General features: G+C 43.8%; 1 protein-coding gene across 3 annotated transcripts; it reads right to left on the bottom strand.

Moving 5' to 3' along the window:
* Window positions 1–1,097: 1,097 nt before the first annotated feature.
* Window positions 1,098–22,571, bottom strand: ntng2a (netrin g2a). 3 transcript variants are annotated; one of them, XM_078086562.1, is made up of 15 exons: window positions 22,299–22,571; window positions 21,514–21,930; window positions 15,752–16,010; window positions 15,112–15,257; window positions 14,657–14,895; window positions 14,395–14,567; window positions 14,194–14,217; window positions 13,055–13,159; window positions 10,748–12,211; window positions 10,224–10,316; window positions 8,825–8,899; window positions 8,164–8,331; window positions 4,735–4,878; window positions 4,552–4,641; window positions 1,098–4,374 (listed from the first exon to the last, which is right to left on the bottom strand). In XM_078086562.1, exons 2-15 carry the CDS (start codon window positions 21,745–21,747, stop codon window positions 4,241–4,243), a joined length of 3,348 nt encoding a protein of 1,115 aa, XP_077942688.1. In that variant the 5' UTR covers window positions 21,748–21,930; window positions 22,299–22,571; the 3' UTR covers window positions 1,098–4,240. The 3 variants fall into 3 exon arrangements, with proteins under 3 accessions (XP_077942688.1, XP_077942687.1, XP_077942689.1); XM_078086561.1 differs by having other exon boundaries at window positions 10,748–13,159; XM_078086563.1 differs by lacking the exon at window positions 13,055–13,159.
* Window positions 22,572–23,007: the final 436 nt, after the last annotated feature.

Genomic DNA, 23,007 nt, shown 5'->3' with positions numbered 1-23,007 from the left:
TCAAACTCATAGCGCCACCTACTGGTAACAGAAAGTCACATTTTCTGGTATCCAGTAAACAACAATGGTGCTTTTGAGATATTAAACATGCTGAAATTGTAACTAAATGTGGCAAAAACTTTAGACTCGAAGGAGCCCCAGCGCTACATTTGACCTACAAGTTTGAAACTCAGTAGGAATATGTAACAAAAGTAAACCGAAGAAAAGTCTCTTTGGACCATGCAAAACCGATTTGTGTGTGATATGCACATCAGGACTAGTGAATACTTTTCCCAGACATTTCCCCATATTTCTCATGTGTCATGAATAACCTTACCCTGAAGATATCCATATGATAATTTTGAATTCTAGTCATAGCGCTTCCTAGTGGCAACAGGAAGTGGAATGTTTTTTATTTTATACCCTGCACTTCGCAAATTAATCAGATCCCTCTTAAATGTTGTCATAAAAGGCCTAAGACCATGATAATGTTAAAGATGGAGATTGCAAAGCGGCATTCCTGGTGTCGCGAGTTCTTGTCTGCGTTTCCGTCCTACCCTCACCTATGGTCATGAAAGAATAAGGTCATGGGTACAAGCGGCCAAAAGGAGAGTAGCTGGCGTCTCCCTTAGGGATAGGGTGAGAAGCTCAGCCATTCGTGAGGAGCTCGGAGTAGACCCGCTGCTCCTTTGCGAGCCAGTTGAGGTGGTTTGGGCATCTGGTGAGGATGCCCCCTAGGGAGGTGTTCCAGGCACGGCCAGCTGGGAAGAGGCCCCGGGGAAGACCCAGGACTAGGTGGAGAGATTCTATCTGCACTGGCCTGGGAACGCCTTGGATCCCCCAGTCAGAGCTGGTAGATGTGGCCCAGTAAAAAGGAAAGTTTGGGGTCCCCTGCTGGAGCTGTTGCCCCCGCGACCTGACCCCGGATAAGCAGTTGAAGATGGATGGATGGACAATCTTTATACTTAGTAAGAAGTAAAAACAATATTTAGTTTGTAATAAAAACAATACTTAGTCTTTAATAACAGCAATACTTAGTAAGCAGTGAAAACAATACAGAAACCAGTAAAAGCCACACTTGGACTGTAATTCAAAAAATAGTAGACTGAGTAAATTGAAAAAGTGAATCATTATTTTATTACGGCAAAATAAAAACCAAAGAAGTTTGTGTCCATGGTATTATGTTATTTACAGTACAGTAGTATTTATGATAGTAGTTGTGCTGGAATCCGTTTAAAGAAGCAGGTTTAGTGGCAACTCAGAGTTTTTTAACCCTGAGATTAGGGAAACTCTGGCTTCTTCCACAAAGGGAGGTAACTAAAGCTCAGGCTCAGTCACCATGGTAACTAAAGCTCAGGCTCAGTCACCATGGTAACTAAAGCTCAGGGTCAGTCACCATGGTAACTAAAGCTCAGGATCCGTCTCCATGGTAACTGAGCCTGTGAACATCACCTGGTCGGGAGCAGGTTCTTTCTCCTTCCACAGGCTCCTCCCTCTGACAGCAGCCCAGCCAATGACACAGCGCGCTTTCATTTCCTCATTCATTCATGTACTCTGTATCAGTGGGATTGTAGCGCAGTTTCCACATATGAACAAAATAAGATGTTACGTTAAAGTGTTTTCTGGAACACGTCACGTCCTTTCCTGGACGATCCTGTTGATGAAGAAGCGCTTTTACTTCGCAGGGTGTTAAACACGTCGGGAGAGAATATTGATATATTGTCATTTCCAGATAACTACTTTTTTGAACTGTATCGTTTTTCTTCACAGTCCATCAAATATGTACATAACCTCACCCCTCCTCATATAACTAATGTCCCCCATCATGGACATCCTCTCACGTCTGAGGAGATTCTTTGTGTAGCATTAAGTTGTTCCGCAAACGGCAGTTTCCTGTACAACTTTGGTGATGCAGGGAATATTAGTAAAGCTGGTGTATGCAGAGCTGTAAGAGAAGTGTGCCTCACTCTGAAACCTCTTTTAAACATTTTGTTCCCTGGACACAAACCAGTGAGAGCCATTAAAGAGGAGTTCCACAGGATTTTGCCTAAATAAAATACATTATAGGTTCAATACCATTGTACCAGTTTTTACCAGCAATATTGTTCTTTATTTTAGCGTATTTGTGTATGTGTATTTCAAGCCTGTGTGTATTGCATTCTAACTGTGTAAAAACTGGGAATTGGTAAAACATATGGATTATGATCAGTGTGTAAATCAAATATTAACTGACAACATTATGTTGGAACTTATAGGGGTTGTCGCGGCGTAGGGGTATGTAATATAACCTACGCATTGACCCGAGTAGCAATTTTCTCCCACGCCGTTTCTCTGTCTTTTGCTGCAGTAGCAGTGTTGCTTTTCTTTCTAATTACGGGTTCATACTTGCCGTACGCTTGCATTAATATGTCCAGCTCAATAGGGGTGAATACAGTGCATCCGGAGAGTATTCACAGCGCTTCATTTTTTCCACATTTTGTTATGTTACAGCCTTATTCCAAAATGGAATAAAATTCATTAATTTCCTCAACATTCTACACACAACAACCCATAATGACATCAGTATTCACAGCCTTTGCTCAATACTTTGTTGAAGCACCTTTGGCAGCAATTACAGCCTCAAGTCTTCTTGGGTATGATTCCACAAGCTATTTCTGGGCAGTTTCTCCCATTCTTCTTTGCAGAACCTCTCAAGTTCCATCAGGTTGGATGGACAGCGTCGGTGCACAGCCATTTTCAGATCTCTCCAGAGATGTTCAATCGGGTTCAAGTCAGGGCTCTGGCTGGGCCACTCAAGGACATTCACAGAGTATCTTGGCTGTGTGCTTCGGGTCGTTGTCCTGTTAGAAGATGAACCGTCGCCCCAGTCTGAGGTCCAGAGTGCTTTTGAGCATGTTTTCATTGAGGATGTCTCTGTACATTGTTGCATTCATCTTTCCCTCAATCCTGACTAGTCTCCCAGTTCCTCCTGCTGAAAAACTTCCCCACAGCATGATGCTGCCACCACCATCCTTCACTGTAGGGATGGTATTGGCCAGGTGATGAGCAGTGGCTGGTTTCCTCCAGACATGACGCTTGGCATTCAGGCCAAAGAGTTCAATCTTTGTTTCATCAAACCAGGGAATTTTGTTTCTCATGGTCTGAGAGTCCTTCAGGTGCTATTTTGCAAACTTTTTACTGAAAATGGCTTCCGTCGGGCCACTCTACCAAACAGGCCTGATTTGTGGAGTACTGCAGAGATGGTGGTCCTTCTGGAAGGTTCTCGTCTTTTCATAGAACAACGCTGGAGCTCTGTCAGAGTGACCATCGGGTTCCTGGTCACCTCCCTGACTATGGCCCTTCTCCCCCGATCGCTCAGTCTGGCTGGGCGGCCAACTCTAGGAAGAGTCCTGGTGGTTCCAACCTTCTTCCGTTTCCGGATGATGGAGGCCACTGTGCTCATTGGGACTTTCAATGCTGCAGAAATCTTTCTGTACCCTTCGCCAGATCTGTGCCTCGATACAATTCTGTCTCGGAGGTCTACAGCTAATTCCTTGGACTTCATGGCTTGGTTTATGCTCTGATATGATACCTCTGTGATACCTTATATAGACTAGTGTGTGCCTTTCTCAATCATGTCCAATCAACTGAATTTAGCACAGGTGGACTCCAATCAAGTTGTAGAAATACCTCAAGGATGATCAGTGGAAGCAGGATGCACCTGAGCTAAATTTTGAGTGTCATGGCAAAGGCTGTGAATACTTATGTTCATGTTATGTTTTTGTTCTTTATTTTTAACAGATTTTCAACTCAACTCTGAGTCAACCTACTCCGAGTTCATTGAACCAACTCTAAACAGCTGTTCGGAAATTTACCCTGAGTTTCCCATCTCAGGGTAAATCAACCCAAGAGTTTAGGGTTTTTAAACCTCCTACTTGAAACGGACCCCTGGTGGTTTTAGTTGTGGTAGCAATATTTGTACTGGAAGTTGTGGGAGTATTTGTAGTTTTAGTTGTAGTATTAGTAGTTGCAGTGGTAGTTGCAGAAGAAGTAGTAGTTGTGGAAGTGGTAGTAGTAGTAGCAAAAGTGGTAGAGGTAGCAGTGTTAGTGGTAGTGATGGTAATGAAAGTGGGAGAAGTGGAAGTGGTTGTTGTAGTATTAGTAGTAGTAGTTTACTTAAATGTGTCTTACAGGAGATGAAGAAACTTCCTCACAGGTGGGCCGAGGTGTGATTTCACCTGTTTCAACAAACTTTGTTTTTGCCTGGGGTTTGTTGGCGGGGTTAACAGTGGATGAGTCCACTGGAGACCACGCTCAGTGTAAGCAGGTAAAGGTGTGAGCTCAGGGAGGAGGAGGCCTCAGCCTTGTTGAGGCAACCACTCTTCTTCAGACAGACCTGGTTCTCACAGAATGCACCTGCAAATACAACATCAGACACCTGAGGTGTGACATCATCAGTCCCCGCCCACATTAAAATGTGAAAAAGCCATGGGTTTAAAAGTGTAATGTAAGTCGCTTTGGATAAAAGCGTCTGCTAAATGACCTGTAATGTAATGTAATTACCGGAGCTGCTACGTCATCCAGGTTTGTTACCTGTAAAGCCGTCCAGACAGACGCAGCGCTGGAGGTTGACGCAGGTTCCACCATTCTGACAAATCAAATCCTCCTCATCACACATGTTAACTGAGGGACAAGAATGATTTATTATTAATAATGTTATTGATTACAAAGTTTGGTTGTGCCCTCATCCAGAGGGATGGCTGAAGCCCTCTGTACCTGTGCAGCTGGCTCCGCCTCCTCTCCAGGTGTATCCAGGTAAACAGGTGTCACAGCGCCTCCCTGTGGCTCCATCTTTACACTGGCAGAAACCAGAGTCAGAGCAGTGAGGAGAAGCACTGCCGTCCACATCACACTCACAGTCTGAGGACACAGAGATCATCATAATCATCCTCTCATCATTATCACCATCATCATCATCATCACATCATCATAATTATCCTCTCATCATCATCAATACCATAATCATGACCGTCACCATCCTCACCATCAAACTCAACCCCATCATGGTGCCAGAATTCTGGTCGGGGCAATCCAGGAAAATTAATATTTTAAATACTTGGGTGTTCACTTGAACAATAAACTGGACTGGACTCATCACCCTAATAGTGTGTTCACGCCAAACATGTTTTGAAGCGCCTCAAACGCTCTAAACACACTGCATACTCTCGGGGGACCATTTCTAGTCAATTCACAATTGCATCATTCACACTAGATGCAACGGAGAGGGGGTGTGGCCTGAAAACAGTTCAACTTTCCGCCATTTCCGCCCGCGAGTTTTGTCCGCATCAACGATGAAAGACATAGCACCGATGTTCCTGATGTGGAAGTCCTACTCACGTCGGACGGTCGATGCCCTTTTCTGAAAAGGGCATCTGTAGGGGCTGACAGCTTCTACAGGAAGTGCGTCTGGATGCTTCCAGCACTACATGATGCTAGCTGCCTGTTTGAACTTGTTAGCTCGAATCGGGGACCGGAGTTCATCACCTGGACATACTTCTCTGTCGAGGGAACTGTCCCATGGAGAGGCACCGTGAGCTCAAGCATATCCAAAAGGCTCTTTAAGGGCCACACACATGTTATTATTGAACAAACGTCCTGCGTTATTACCTAATATAGAGTAGCAGTGTGTCCTTTAACAATGATCCTACACTATAATGTACTATATCCAGTGCACTGATGAGATGTTATACTGGGGACATGTCCCCTACTCTTTTTCAAAAGCCTGTTTTGGTCCCCTGCTGTTTTTGCCGTCCAAAAACAATGTTACGCTATGGTAAACAAAGACCTGTCAAGCACTAGGACCAAGTGGAAAAACGGCCGCTCAAGCTGAAGCCTGTTTCCCTTAGTTTAGACCGCCCACAAGCTCCTCGATTGGCTCTGCTTGTGTGATTGGCCGTCCCCGCTGTCACTTCATCAGGTTGTAAACCGGTCTGCTAGTTGCAGAGGACTCGAGGAGTCCCTGTTACTCTGCCACTGTAAGTTGGGCGTTTGTTTTGCCTAGGTCACGTCAGCTAGAAGGATTGTGTAACCCCTGGTTACTGGAAATATTCTCTGTCACAAGTAGCCCTGTAACTGAAAAAAGCAAAAAGTGCAAAAAAGCACTATAATGGACAACGGATTCCCTTTCAACAGAAGAGTTCAACTCTTAAATCCCTAACGCCATGCCAAACCGCCGTGCCAACCGTTGACGTCATCACGCAAAAAAACACGTCGAAACGTCAGCAATCCAGTTAAAGATACACTACACACAAATCACCCACCAGTAGCAACTCATGGCACCGGATTTCCCTCCGTCTTACCGATGAAATACCCCCAGATGATCGAAGTCTCACCTTGGTCTGCCCACACTCTTTTTCACCATGACTGTTTGTCAAAAAACATTATTCTTCCTTGTCTTGCTTGCAGTTAAACATGGAGGAAATACTGCCCCCAGCACTTCCCATAGTGCATTGCAACACCAAATGGAAATCACCACTACCACCCACGCCGTTTGGAGCTACCAGCACCGGGATGCCAGCTCACAGCTACAATCCTCAACCTCTCCAGCCAGCTTAGCAGGAGCACCCGGCACCGAGATGCTGGGGCCCCTCTTTGCAATTTCTTAACTACCGCAGCCGCCAACTTTAGCCAGCACACCCACCGCATGCTTCCAGCCCCCCCCCACTGCTAGCCATTTCCACCGGGATAGACCATCACGCCTTCCAGTCACAGTCAGGCACCCATGCTAGTTGGAGCCATCAGCACCGAGATGCCAGCCCACAGCGATAATCCTCAGCATTTACACAATAACTAAATTTCCAGTATTTACATAACGCAACAATGTCACACAAAGGCAACTTAACACTGTCAAGAGTGCAACACTGTCAAGCAACTGCTGTACCAACTACAACAGTTTCCCCCACGACAACAGCAGCCCCAACAACAACAGCTGCACCGACAACTACTGCTACCGCGACAACTACTGCCACGCCAACAACAACCTCAGCAACAACTGCTTCTCCAACAATAACTGCTGCACCAACTACAACAGCAGCCCCAACAACAACTTCTGCACCAACTACAAGCAATCCAGCGCTGTCAAGAATGCAACGCAACGAGGCAGTCCCTCTCTACTTCAGATGAGAGACGTTTTTGGTCTTCCTCAGGCTCCAAATTCATAGACGGCATCTGGTATGGTCCGAATGGTAATCCATGCTTACCTAAACATTTCTTCCCTCACTATGCGAAATTGACTCATGGGTTAGACCATGTGTCAAAAGGGGGAATGTTAAGTATCATTGATGCAACTGATGGCACTGGGATGCTGTCGTACATATTGCGCAGATCCTCATCGATGGACTTACAAGTTTCCACCTGGGACTTGCCACTCAACCATCCACCCCTTCAGTCAGCCTTGAAAGAACCAGAATCAGTCGACCAGCTCCATGCTCCAGCTCCTCACCAAGGAAGTAAAAGAAGGTTTCATGATCGGCACATCCACACAACTACACAACCAAATGAAAACCAACCGATCAGGCCAACCGACACCTGTTTTTACTTCGAGATACAGTCACCCGTGAATCCTTTTGAAACCCTTTCCATGTACTTGCAGCTTCGACAATCCTCGCTGCATTTATTCGGATCTCAAAGATCTTCAAGCCGCTCTATCACACCTCACATAATGGGAGTCTTTTGTTACCCACAACCCAACCCGACCGACCTGACGAAATCATCATCATCAATCAATCAATTACACGTAAACGCCTTCAGTGGATGGCGTGGTCCTTGCTAGTGAATTGAAGATAATTAGCGTATTTCAGGAGCAGGACCTCTTGTCCAACACGCCCCTTCCTGTATTTCCATAAATACAGCTCAACCAGTGGATTGAATCTGAACACATTTTAACAATTGCCCTATGCTCTGGCCCGCATGGCCTAGATAAACATTTAGCCAGGCAGGTCCATGCCCAAAGCACCAGCAGGTGGTGTCTTTTTTAATCTAATCATCATTACCCTCATCCTCCTCACCATCATCCTGATTATCATGATCAATCTTCATCATCATCGCACATCATCCGGATCATCATCATCCTCACCATCCCCATCATCCCTCATCATCACATCCATTATCATCATACTGTGTATTGTGTGTGTGTGTGTCACTGACCGACACAAACGTTCTCGTCGTCCAGAGACAGCAGGGCGTTGCTATAGTAACCAAGGCGACAGAACTGACAGTTCTGTCCTCGTGTGTTGTGTTTACAGCTGACACATGTGACCACGTTGATGAAGTCAATGTAGCTGCAGCGGTTGGAGTGACCGTTACACTCACAGTCTGACGGAAACACAAGAAACACAAGGAAAGGTGAGAGGAAAGAGGGTGTTTGAGGGTGACTCATAGACAGGTGGGACGACAGACATGTGGCACACAGACCGGTGATTTACAGATAGGTGACACGGACGGTGACTCAGAATGAGAGGACAGACATATGACTCACAGATAGGTCACACACACACTGGTGACTGACAGACAGGTGAGAGGACAGAGAGGTGACACAGAGACCAGAGGAGCTACCGAGGTGGGATGGCACTAGCTTGTAGACTTGCAGGAGGGAGTTATTGTAGTGAATTCACTTTGGTTACAATGTGAGATGAGAACAAGACACGGCCTGATGCCTCCCCCACATGTTTGTCAGTCACCTTTCTGTCTGTCATCAGTCCACTCCACCACTGATAACAGGTATTCTTGCTTACTGTCTGATAGAGGGGGAGGTGAATAAGGACAGTCGAAGGACAGGTATAGGTCAGATCCTCAGAGGTGGTCTTACCCTGAAAGGTCACGTAGGCAATTTTGGACAGCTGGCTGAACTTTGGCCCTCCTGGAATCAAAATCTTCTGGGTCGCTTGGGAATAGAACAATGTGTATAATCATGGTAACGGACTACTGTTACTTCTACTACTACTACTACTACTTCTAGTTTTACTAATTCTAATTCTACTACTTCTACAACTACTACTACTACGAGTACTGACACAACTTCTAAAACTACTCCTACTACTACTGCTACTATTACTGCTACTACTACTAATAATAATTATAAATATAATACTGTTACTGCCACAGTTGAGCTTTACTATGTATAAATAGTGATATAATGTTATTATATATCACTTATATATATCATAAATGTAAAGTAAAAAAATAAGAACTGAGCAGAGGAATTCCTCCACGTGTAGGCTACTTCCTGCAGAGGATCACCACTGTGTCCCTAAAAAGACATTGGTTTGGAAACGTCCTGGCTTAATGTCGGGACATTGTTGGCTCTTCAAACACGTCAAATGACAGTTGAGAGCAAAGTCCACGAGAACAACAGGAAGAGTCGCTAGTTCAACATGTTCCACCTCCAAGATGATCACATGTGTGGAGTTTGTGTTGAAAAAATTACAAATAAACAGCAGTGTCTAAAATACTTCTAAAATGAGTACTTGTTAATTTATAAGATTTTGTCTTAGAACAATAACAAACTTTTATCCTCGATTAATGCATTTCAAAATAATTAGTCTTTTTTTAATTAATTGACAGCCCTCAGTATAATCAGTGTAATCATCAAATATAAAAGCAGAGCCGTCTGCCACTGCCAGGGCATTAACGTTTAATCTATTTTGTTTTTGCGAGACAAGTTACAATATAACAGGCACCTTCCTACAGCAAGTTAACTTTTAAATATGTTTTCCTTTTTTTTCTTGAACAGGTCAACTGTCTCGAGATTTAAAATGATAATGTCCATTAAAGACTTTGATACCTTTTTAAAATGTCTCTGTTCCCGCCAGTTGGTTCATCTGAGCTTGAAGAGCAGTGTTAAGCCTACTCCCGAAATGCTGTTAAGGACGGTTAAGACGTGTGGTGACGCCCTACTTCGCCCAACATCTCACCTTCATTGTGTCCCATGGTGTGTGTTTTATGTGTTCACAGCCAGTGAGCAATGCAGTTTCAAAGTAATAATCATTTTAAAAACTGTGTTGATGCAGAATAAAATAATTTGCGGTTAATTAATGAGTTAATGTGTTGTGCCCAGCCATAATCATCACATCTTGTATATATGCTATACATATTATAACTGCATATTTACATATGTAAAAACTGACCTAATGTTGTTATTTCACATGAAGAATAGTGTGCTGAAGGTCAGTAAAGCTCACTTTTAGGACTGGTGACACATGTTGTACCTTTTTTGCCGTATCCTTTCTCCTCTTTCTTTCCTTCTTTACTTTCCTCTTTCGCCTTCTTCTTGTCTTTACTTTCCTCTTTCTCCTTAGTGACTGTTTGGTCCAACAGAGAAGGACACTTTTAAACAGAGTTCATTTGAGTATAGTTTGATTTGTTCAACATGTGAAGATGATGATCAATAATCTGATAAAACTTGAGATCTACATAGTTGATCCATTATGACTCTAGTTTGTTATTGTTGGTTCTTCATGTTTAACATCCTTGCCTGCTTTTCAACTTGCAGTTAGATCAGGAGAATGCGGTAAATAAAACATACTCTAAGTAACATATTCTCAGGTCTATGTGTTCTAAAGATAGATATACTGTATATATCTATATCTTTAGATATAGATATATATCTATATCTTTATCTATATCTTTATCTATATCTATATCTTTATCTATCTATATCTTTAGATATAGATATATACATATAATACTATATATAGAGGTATATATTGATATAAAATATATATCAGTGCACCTTTCTCTTCTTCCTTTTCATCCGACTCTGAACCTTCTGCCGGTCCACTGGCAGCTGTTTCTTCTCCAGGAAACGTTCCTTCTATCTGAGCTGCAGTAGAACCTTCTATCTGAGCTGCAGTAGAATTGACTCCTTGATCATCTACTGCTGGACGGGAATCCGGTAGAGAATCTAGACCAGCACTTGTAGTGATTGGTGATTCCATTTCACCATTTACTACTTTCTCTGTATATGTCCCATCTGTCTCTTCTGAGACAGAATCCAGTCCAGAAATAGATTTACCAGAATCAAATGGCAAGATTTCAGGCTGTAGTCCTGCATCTGGCACAGCGTCACCTGAATCTGGACCATCTCGAAAAGGGAATCGGAAGTCAACCGGAGCCCAATCCCCAGAAGGCTTTGACTGATCTAAGGAGGGGGTGCTCATGTCGGGTATGGCATCACCTCCTCCTTCAGGAGGAGACAATAAGAATTCTGCAGGAGCATCTGGAGGTGGTGAATTTGGAGGAGGTCCATATGGACGAGGTCCATCCAGTGGAGGTTGTTTTTCAGTAGGAAGTATATCTGGAGGACCTTCATCACCAGAAGGTACATCCAGAGGAGGTACATCTGAGGGACATTTGTCCGAAGGAGGTATATCTAGAAGACATTCATCAGGAGGCGGTACATCCAAAGGAGGTTCATTTGGAGGACGTTCATCTGGGGGAGCTGAATCCGCAGGACGTTCATCAGAGGGAGGTATAGCTGAAGTACTTTCCTCAGGAAGAGGTATATCTGGGGGAGGTACATCAGGGTAAGGTATATCTGGAGACGGTATATCTGGAGGAAGTGCATTAGGAGGAGGAGATACATTTGGGGGAGGTACATCTGGGGAGGTTAGATCAGGGGAAGGTAAATATGGAGGTGCATCAGAGGAAGGTATATCTGGAGGTGGTAAATCAGGAGGAGGTTCATCAGAGGAAGGTGCATCTGGCGGAGGTAAATCAAAGGAAGGTTTGTTTGGAGGAACTGCAACAGAGGAAGATATGTCTGGAGGAGGTGCATCTGAAGAAGTTACATTCTCAGGAAGAGATTCTGAAGGGGGTACATTGAGAAGAGGTATTTCTGGCAGAGGAATATTAGATTGAGATTCTTCAGGTGAACGAAGATTGAAAGCTGGTGCTTCCAGTGGAATATCAGTACGAGGTAAATCAAGAGGTGCTACATCAGCAGAAGGTATATCAGTCACAGTTTCTGAAAAAATATCAGGCGAAGCAGTGTCAGCTCCTGTAGTGGGTGGAGTATCTTTGGCAGCCCTGTCATTGGCCTGGGTTATTTCTGAGATGCTTGTTGTTGGTGTTCCAGCAGATGTTGTAGACCTCTCATCAGGTGAGGTAGTGCTGCTGATCAAGTTGGTAGTCCCAGTCCCAGAGAGAGTGAAGTCTTTGTTGTCTGCTGAGTTGGTGGAGTCAGAGGACGTAGTCACTGGGTCAGAAATAGACACCTCAGAGTCAGTACCGAGGCCTGGGATAGTGGGGCTGTTAGTACTGGTGGAACTGGAGGTGCTAATACTGGTACAGGGAGCAGTGTTTCCATTATCCAGAGCTGGACTGCTGGATGAAGCTATCTCCACTGTAGGTTTTGTTGTACTGCTCAAGTCAGGAAATGCATCCGATTCTGCTTTAATAAAGTCCCCAGTATCACTTGTACTAATGCGGTAATCTTCAGAACTCATAACAGTTGTGATGGTGTTGATAGTAAGATCATTGTCCGGGTCAATTACATTGGTATAACTCGTAGGACTTCCTTCTTCTGCAAAAATACTGTCAGTTGGAGTAGAAACACTGACAGCATCACAATTCAACATGTATGTAAAAACTGGTGTGAGGTCAGTACTAGTAGTGCCAGTAGGTGCGGCATATTCTGTAATAGTAGTACTAGTACTGTCAATAGGGGTGGTAAAATCAGTTACAGTGGTAATAGTATTGTCAGTAAGGGTGCGATATTCATTTGTAGTAGTAGTAGTACTGTCAGTAGGGGTGGTATATTTAGTTATAGTGGAAGTACTGTCAGTATATGTGGTATATTCAGGTATAGTAGTAGTACTGTCAATAAAGATGGTATATTCAGTTATAGTAGTAGTACTGTCAGTATATTCAGTTGTAGTCGTAGTACTGTCAGTATATTCAGTTGTAGTAGTAGTACTGTCAGTAGGGGTGGTATATTCAGCTGTAGTAGTTGTACTGTCAGTTATCCATGTATATTCAGTTATAGGGATTATATCACGTAGATTAGCGTCAGTCGTAATAGTGTATAAAGATATGATACCCTGAGTAGTAGCGCTAGTAGAAGTTTTAGTAGAAGTGGTGGTAGTAGTAATGGTAGTAGCAGTCGTGTCAGTCACTCCATCAGATGAGTCAGAGTCACCAGCCGCTGTCAGAGAAGAAGAGTTAAGTCTCTTTAGTAAATCTCAGATTTCAACCTGCTAAACATTGTACTTATATATTTTACATTGTTTTACAAACGATTACCTTTACTACAATGTGAAAAGAAGTAAACCCCCACTGAGACATCATACCAGCAGGAGACCTCAACATAAACCAAGTATTCTGAGACCAGTTACTTCTGATCACTCAGTCGGGTTGGTTGATGGTGAAAACAGAAAGTGAGCTAATAGTTCTTCCTGCCAATAAGTTTGCATGTGTCCTCACTCACATAACTGGGATCTTTTAAGACAAATCCAATACGTGTTGACAAACAGAACCTTTGGATTGTAGCGTGAGTTGTGAGTTAGAACAGTGACATAACTCTATTACCTTCATGTCTAATCATCAGTTTTGTTTCACAGACTTGTGTGTCTGTGACCATGTATGTGATGTCTGTAAGCAGTGTGGACCAGATATGTACTATGAACAAAGATATCTAAGTGTGAGTATGTATACACACACTGTGCTCCCTCCCTTTAACCCCACAACACACCTAAATGTAAAGCCCTCTGAAGGAAAAATTCAAGCAGCTGATTTTTTAACAACATCAAAGAGAGAGACTCTGAGTGTATATGTTTCATTGACTGTTCTCCCGTTTTGGTTTCAGGCTCATCAGCTTCTTGTTGGATTCGTTCTACAATAAATCTGACCTGAGATCAGCTGGGTTTGGAACTGCTGGACCCATGTTTAAAGTGTTAGGATTGCGTGTGTCTGTATGTGTATACGTCAAATTCTATCTATGTCTAACATACTTAGCAATAAATATTCCCGATTCCTCACCTTTAATTAACTCACTTAATTAAAGGTGAAATAGTATTGAAGATACTATTTTATGTTTTATACCAAAGCTCTTTACCATATTTTATTTTACTGTAGTTGTTGTTCAATATAATAATGTACTTTTACATTGCAACACTTAACACGCAAGTGAAGGAAGAGGGATATGGAATGAAACGTGACAAACAGGTGAACAGTACTTACTGGATGTTGTTTCTGCTGCCTCACCTGAAAATGAGAAACATGTTAGAGTGTTTATTTGTGTGACATCCAGCGACTGATCTCTGAGAATATGTGGACGGTCAGTAACTACAGTTGTGCGTGTGTGATGGTACGTACAGGTGTTAGTAATACATTTTTATGGTATTTAAAGGTGTTAGTTTTAATGTATGTGATGGTACTTACAGGTGTTGGCAGTTCCTTTGGGCAAGGGCAGGTATGATCCTGGTCTCCAGCTGCGGGATTTGAACCCCTGGTTGCAGAGCTGACAGTCTTGTCCACTTGTGTTGTGGTCGCATTCACACTGCAGCGTCGCATCACGTAATACACACTGAGCTGCATGCAGGTTGCACTTACACCTAAATGAAACACAAACACAGGTGTTTGTCGAGGTTCTCACTGGGGGACCCTGTTACCTGTGGAGCTGCTTGTCGGCCGCTGTTGATACCTGGCAGGTACATCGATGTTAGAGATGGCATAAAAGTATTTCAGCAGGTTGTCTCTTTGGACGTAGGTGCCTCCCAGTGCCGGGCGGAGAAGTCTCAGGCGGAGGTTGGTGAAGGTGAAGAAGTCTCTCAGACCCTTCATGGTCTCCATCCGGAGGTACAGGGCATCCATGTTGATCAACTTTGGACCTGCGAACACCCCGAACCGAGCGCGCACCTCGAAAACCATGTTTTTCTCCTCCTGTTGGTGGAGTCCTAATGGTCAATTGTCATGTTTTTCCACATTGCTTAAGGGCCAACATTGCTTAATGATCAATTTATTTTCTAATTGTTCAGATAATTTAAATATCAGTAAATATGAATTGAGGTGTATGTGGATGGATTTTACCTATACCACAGTGTGTATCATCAGTGTTTCCTGTTTCCTGTATGACCAGTGTCAGGACCAGTTACCTACCTTGGCTCCGACCCAGCGGGAGTACTGCTCGGTACAGATGATCCGCGTCAAGTTACTCGGTGCTAAATCTGAGACCCGTTTAGGAGACATGCCAAACACCTCCAGACAGTCGTCAGCATAGTACTGATATGGCTGCCACGTTACACCTGTAACAAAAACACTGACAGTTATGTGAGTGTTAATCACTTATTGCTAAGTTTATGTTACATTAGTACCAACGCGTTCATGCTTTGGCTCTTTACTCAACTTAATCGTCACATTTTGATTTGCCGTCCCGCATTGCTCAGTACTGGACCTAGTACTTCTGTCTGGTTTGTGTTCTCAGATCCTTCACTTAAAGTCGAAATATGGAACCAAACTTATTTTTACAATATTTTACATACCAGGTAGTAGTACACAATATTAAAAGTGTTTGGAGGGTGCATGGCAGTACTCATGCTAGCCACACTGTTCAACACCCGTCAGTCGTAAATCCTAGCCCTCTTTTTTGAAGGGCAGCTTTCGCCAACAGAAGTAGGAACCTTAGAGTAAACTTTTACTGTGAAAGTTTACAAAATACAAATTATATTTCAAATGTCGCTGCAGTTTTCATTCATACAGGTCACACGTTAGCAACAGCTTTCCAACTTGAACCATTCACCTTTGTCCATAGACTTCTCCAATACCATGGCCGTGGGTCGGCCATACTCGAAGCTAACAATGATGTCATCGACCACCTCCAGGCTCTTGTTCCAGGACAGAGTGATGTTGGCCAATAGGGGCTCAGGATACCTCGTCCATGTGACTGTCTGCCAATAGGTGATGAGCCCCCCCCTCTCCCTGTCTCCCATCAGCTGAGGGGGGTGAGACAGGTCGGGGCTGGAAGCATCACACTCATCGCTGCACAGATACGGGTTCTCCTGCAGAAAGACAAACACACAGTCAGATGGGAGGAGCAGGAGAGTTTCTGTGAAGTCACGAGAAGCAAATTCTAGGTTCTAGCTTAAAATGACACAGTTTGTCTATCTGAACTGATTATTTCCGTTACTTACATGAAAAACTAATTAGGGCTGCAATTTACGATTATTTTGATAATCTGTTGACTTTTTTAAAATTAATCGATGAATCGGATTACAAAAAAACAAAAAAATTGGATTAATTTCAAACACTTTATTCAATAACAAAACTGACAAAAGATGTTCAGCAAGTACATAAACATGTTTTAATAATTAAAGGAAAAAAATGGACTAACACAAAGAAAAATACACAAGCATGCTTTACACCCACCAAATATATAGGCCTTTTAAAATAAAGTGTTATATCTGATGGTGAATATATCTGATGGTGGTTATATCTGAGTATGTCACACGTATACAGAATGTAAAGCCCTCTGAGACAAATTTGTAATTTGCAATTTTGCAATTTTGGTTGTTTGTGAAAAAGAAGTTGGAAGGTGGGGGGGTAGTGTCCTGTAGATTGTTGTAGTGAGGTGTTATGTGTGTGTTAATCTAATTAGAGTTTTAGAGGTTAAACATGTGACTTAAGCTTCAGCAGCCAGCTGTCACACTGAAGATAATCAGTAAACTCAACAAGATTAAAGTTCCATCTTGTTAAGTTGATTAAACTAGAAACTAACCAACAAACTCTGTTACTGTTTCATTTCTACTATTCAACTATTTACATATTTACTATGTACTACAGGGTACTATGGTACCCACAGGTACATAGTATGTATGGGAGAAAAGGGGGTGGTTCTCACAAGTTTGTTGTCACATTCATTATATCTCTCCACCAGAAGGTGATTGTTTTCTCAAATGTTGGTATGAAATTGTCCGTAATTAAATTTAGTTACATTCCATTTGGCGTTGATTGTCACATTCTCTTTGGGGTTGGTTGTCACATGGGACCCTATCAAACTGTTGCTTTAAACAGTGTGCACACAAGCTCTGCTTAGGGGGACTGTGCAGACCTTACATTTGTCATCACTGTAACTCGGATAGCGAATGTGTAGAGCCCGGTTGAGTAGGCTATCAATGTGAGGGCATATTTGTTTGGTTCTTAATATTCTTATTTATCGTTGCCTAAAGATGTGTTTCATGTCTATGTTTCTTTCTAATTTTGTGTTAATAAGTATTAAGTTATTTGTCAACGTATTAATGCAATTTAACTTTAACATTTAGTTCTACCGTCTATGTTTCTTTTTTTAAGTTTCTACTATTGAAATAACATTGTGACAACCAACCCTGTGATGTACTACCGTGTAGTACTACGGACTAACGTAATAATATTTACTACAATGTCATAACATGTACTAAACTGTAGTGATATGTACCACAGTGTAGGATATAGTACTGCCATTTTATAATATATTGCCGGTGTACATTTTTCAACACATATTTATATAATTACGGCTGCATTTGATTACGTTCTCATTAATTACACAGAAGGAGTTTTAGTTAATGTATCAGGGGCCACCATGGGAACATGTTGAACTTCATCTTGCACTGTATTTTCGTTTGATATTATTTTTATATGTTATATTCTTCTCTAGTCATTTGTAAATGTAATTGTACATTTAATATGTTTCATATTCATATTTCATCCATATTTCTTCCACTGTGTAAATTTCTGTCCAACATACTTGGCAAATAAATGGTTCTGATTCCGATTCTTTGAATGTTTCATGTATTTTATGGTTATTTTTTGTTTTGAAGGAATTAAACTGATCAATTATTAACGTATCATTTTTGCTTCATTACATCTTTTACATTTATCAATAATTCAGATACGAATTCAGCTACCCAAAGGATCAATTAGACAGACGAAGCGTGTGGCTTCCAACCTGTGGGTCAGGACCCCCCAGGTGGTCTCAAGGGGAATCTGAGGGGTAATGAAATCATTGACAAGTGAGTCGAGAGAAGACAGATTTAAATGAAATTTTAAGATCAGATAAAATAACGTTAATTTCGGAGTCTGATTAATTCTTGATTAAATATTATGATATTACCGTCTGACAAGAGAAAAAGTAGAGACATTTCTATTAATATTATTATCATCAATATCACTATTCCCTGCTGTCAAAGATGCACATACACATGGAGTTGTTCTTTTGTTGCAGTGAAACCACAAGTCTGGATTCATCTATGTTCTTCAATAAAATCACGTCTGCAGTTATTTCAATCAAAACTACAATCTCTTCATAAACCTAAATGATAAGTTTGGTTTCTCAAACCTAACTTTTGTTTCCTCTAAAGTTTATTTTGAGAGGTTGTTGTGTGGAAGAAGTTTCCTGGTTCTTTTGCCAGAATTGCCCTGGTATCCAGCAGCACCGTCAGCGCAGAGTTCTCTTCAATCAGGATATGTCCTTTAACTCTCAGATAAAGAGGGATAACTTTAGGGACTGCTTTTTTCATCTACGTAATATATCAAAAATCAGGAACTTTCTGTCTCAAACGTAATGTGTTTGTTACTTCTAAACTGGATTACTGCAATTCTTTGTGATCAGGCTGGGATCATAATCCTTCTGTATTAACTTCTCTGCACTGGCTCCCTGTTAAATTAAGAATAGAATCTAAGGTTCTTCTCCTCACCTACAAGGCACTTGCTGGTGAGGCACCGTCGTATCTTAAAGAGCTTGTAACACCTTATTGCCCTACAAGGCAGCTGCGCTCCATAGATTCTGGTTACTTGTTGTTCCTGTGGTTATAAAAAGTAGGATGGGGGCCAGAGCCTTCAGTTATCAAGCTCCTCTTTTGTGGAACCAGCTTCCACTTTCAGTCTGGGGGGCAGATTCTGTCAGCTCTTTTAAGATAAAGCTTAATACTTTCCTCCTTGATAGTAGTTAGTTATAGTAGTCATCGCTTATAGGGGAGCAGGTCTCCGTAAATCGTAGTTCCTTCTGGATGCTGGTCCTGACACCTGCCGTGGCCCTGCTGACACCTGCTGCTGCATCATCATCATCATCATCATCATTATTATTTTAAATATTAATCATATTACTATTCCTGTCATCATAAACCAACATTACCCTCTCCTAAAGTCTGTGCTTTCCCTCCCCACAGGCTTCTGTGGATGGTGGTTCTATCTGATGGTGGTTCTATGTGATGGTGGTTCTATCTGATGGTGGTTGTCCCTCCAGTGGTTCTGCCGTACACCGGGCTTACTACTCGCAATTATTTGAATCACTTCTGTTATCGTAATTGAATGTGTTATACATTGTTCATTCTGTACACATGTAGTCTGTCCATCCCGGGAGTAGGATCTCTCCTCCAACGTTCTCCCTAAGGTTTCTCCTCTTTTTTCCCTATGGAAGGGTTCTTTATTATTATATATTTTTTTAGTTTTTCCTGTGCCGAAGTGAGGGCTTTGGGACAGAGGATGGCGTATGTGTACAGACCGTAAAGCCCTCTGATGCAAATTTGTAATTTGCGATTTTGGTCTATACAAAATAAAGGGAAATTATTCGAAACCAGTTTGAAATGATATGAGCTTTGTGACATGGTACAGATGGTACACTGTGGTCATAAAGGGATGGACATGGTCACCATTTAAACTATGCTCAAAGGGTACTAAGGGGCCCAAAGTGAAAATATTCCTCACACCATCACACCACCACCACCAGCCTGAACCGTTGGTACAAGGCAGGATGAATCCATGGTTTTGTGTTGTTTACACCAAATTCTGACCGTACTGTCACGGTGTGGTTCACTTCATGTTATATTTTGTAGTTTTCTGCCACTCGTGCCCCCGGGTAACTTCACTTCCTGCCTTGTCATGTCATCCCCTGTGATCGTCTTAATAGTTTCCACCTGTGTCCAATTACCTGCACCTCCCCTAGTGTATTTAAACCATGTGTGTCTGTTGTCACTTGTCGCGTCATTGTCTTTCGCCACGCTTGTTCTTGTCTATCGTTATGGATGTCTGCAGTTTCTTGCCTGTGAGTTTTTCCCCTGGTTCCTGTGGTTTTTGGCCTTTTGACTAATAAAGTCTTTTGTTTTTCGGAGAAGTCAGCATTTGAGTCCTGCCTTCCACCCGCACCCCTGACAGAATGACGCGACCATGGGACTCAGCAGACCCGCTGCCAGACTACGGTCCGGACTACTTGGACGTAAGAAGTCCCTTCTGGCAGCGGAAAACACATTTTGTTTTTGGTCCCAGGAGCTATCAGCTCGCCTGCCTCGAGCTCCGGGACATCCTTAACCCAAGGAGGAGCAAGCGGAAGAAGCGATCTCCCGTTCCTGCTGGGCCGCTGCAGTTCCGTGTCCCCGAGCTACCGCTGACTACTGCTGACGTGTTCCGTGTCCCCGAGCCGGAACCGCCGCCGACTACTGCTGACGTGTTCCGTGTCCCCGAGCCGGAACCGCCGCCGACTACTGTTGACGTGTTCCGTGTCCCCTTGCTGGAGCCGCCGCCGACTACTGCTGACGTGTTCCGTGTCCCCTTGCTGAGCCGCCGACTACTGCGGACGTGTTCCGTGTCCCCGAACTGGAGCCGCCGCCGACTACCTCGGAGGTTTCCCGAGCCGCCGCCGACTACCTCGGAGGTTTCCCGAGCCGCCGCCGACTACCTCGGAGGTTTCCCGAGCCGCCGCCGACTACCCCGGAGGTTTCCCGAGCCGCCGCCGACTACCTCGGAGGTTTCCCGAGCCGCCGCCGACTACCCCGGAGGTGTCCCCGAGCCGCCGCCGACTACCCCGGAGGTGTCCCCGAGCCGCCGCCGACTACCCCGGAGGTGTCCCCGAGCCGCCGCCGACTACCCCGGAGGTGTCCCCGAGCCGCCGCCGACTACCCCGGAGGTGTCCCCGAGCCGCCGCCGACTACCCCGGAGGTGTCCCCGAGCCGCCGCCGACTACCCCGGAGGTGTCCCCGAGCCGCCGCCGACTACCCCGGAGGTTTCCCGTGTCCCTGAGCCGCCGACGACCCCCCCGGAGGTTTCCAGTGTCCCCGAGCCTGCCATGCCAGAGACGTTCCGGAGCCGGCCAAATGACTCTCCGCCGGGCCGACCACCGGAGGCTCCCATGTGTGTGTCTGTTGTCACTTGTCGCGTCATTGTCTTTCGCCACGCTTGTTCTTGTCTATCGTCATGGATGTCTACAGTTTCTTGCCTGTGAGTTTTTCCTGTGGTTTTTGACTAATAGTCTTTTGTTTTTCGGAGAAGTCTGCATTTGAGTCCTGCCTTCCACCCGCACCCCTGACACCGTACCGTCTGAATGTCGCAGCTGAAACTGAGACGCATCAGACCAGGCAGCGTTTTTCCAATCTTCCATTGTTGATTTTGGTGAGCCTTTGCAAATTGTAGTCTCAGTTTCCTAACGTATTTTACATCTTTTAGACTCTGAGATGTGTGTGTTCAGGTCTATGTTCAGGTGTTTGTGCTCAGGTTTGTTCAAGTGTGTGTGTGTGTGTGTGTGTGTGCATGACTAACCAGAGTACAGAATCTCTCAGGTGGGTTGCCACACGTGACACCAGGGGGGTCGACTCTGATCTGCATCACTTCCTTCATGTTGACAGTTGAAGGCTGGCAGCTATAAAACTCCCATCCTGGCCCCGCCTCCGAGCTGCGCAGAGAGCGACACACGTCAAATTGACACTGGCCCAATGCCAGCATGACGAGGAGGGCGAGGAGTCTCTGGAGTAGACAGGAGGGGACGAGGGACATGGTGGAGTCAGACAAAAAGCTAGGTTGTCTGGAAGTCACATCCCAAATTCACCGCCCACATTTCTGGTGGGCATCTCAGGTTCAGTGTCCGACCTTCTTCCAAAAGGACGTGGTTATCATGGTTATAATCTACCATCCAGGTAATGGTTCACACCTGAAGTCTTCAGATAGCCAACCGCCAGTCTGCAAACAGAAAACAATCAGACATCAAAGACAAAGAAACAATGAGACCTGGTCCCACCCGGTCTGCTTGACTTTTGTCAATGTTTGTTTGTTTTTGTTTGAACTAATAACAATTATTATTACACTGGGACTCAGACTTTGTCCTCTTAATCAAATAACCTTCATCAACCCAAATACTGCACTCTCCTTCTTCATCCATCCAAATTCTACACCATGTCTTGCATCAGATTCTAGCACCGTAATCCTTCACCTTACTTTTACATTCATCTATCCTGATCTTATATCTGTCTGTCTCTCCACCTTTCTCTTTCCTACGTGTCTCTCTCTCTCTCTCCATCTGTCTGTCTCTTTGGTTCTGTATTACGTACCTCTTAAAACTGTAATCGGTCTCTGTAGTTTGTTTCTTCAGGAGGATTCTTGATAAGCTGATTAAATATCCAACGCAAAGCTTCCACGTCTTTTTAGTAATGTTCTTCCACTCTTTTCTCGTGTGTCTGATCTGCTTCTTCTTCTTCTTCTTCTTCTTCTTAGTTTGAACCCTTTTCGCTTAAACTCCTCCTGCTCTTCCTTCTTCCCCCTCTTCTTTACTGGTAAACCTCTCAGAGCTCAACTGACTCTACCCCCTCTTATCTCTGTGTCTCTCTCTCTCTCTGAGTGAAGGAGTGTTGAGCGTACAGAGGGTGGAGCTGAGAGCAATATAGCGTTTTTTTCATGTACCGTTGGATGTGGAGAATATAGAGGGTTGTGGTTTAGGAGTGTGTTGGTGTTTGTGTGGACTTGTTTGGGGTTTAGTATTCCTGCAGTGTTTGTATTCCTATGCAAAATAAAATCAGCTTGCGCTAGTCGGCATGCTAAGTGCCACTATGGACCTTACCCGAGTAACGAGGAGGCGCGGCATTAAGGTCTTTTCTTGCTCCGGGGGGACTGCAGCCTGGCCGTGGAGGAGATGGCCGGCCATGGGGACGTAAAGTCCACTCTGCGGATGAACGGGGCTGCTATCATATTTTTGGATACTGTGGACAGTGTGGACCCATGGGCCGAGGTTTGTGGTGGAAGGGGCATTATGTTTTATCACAG

This window comes from Gasterosteus aculeatus, chromosome 13 (assembly GCF_964276395.1).
Source record: "Gasterosteus aculeatus chromosome 13, fGasAcu3.hap1.1, whole genome shotgun sequence".
Classification (NCBI taxonomy): Eukaryota; Metazoa; Chordata; class Actinopteri; order Perciformes; family Gasterosteidae; genus Gasterosteus; species Gasterosteus aculeatus.
Note: the sequence above shows the minus strand (reverse complement) of the source record. Positions and strands in the feature narration are given on the sequence as shown.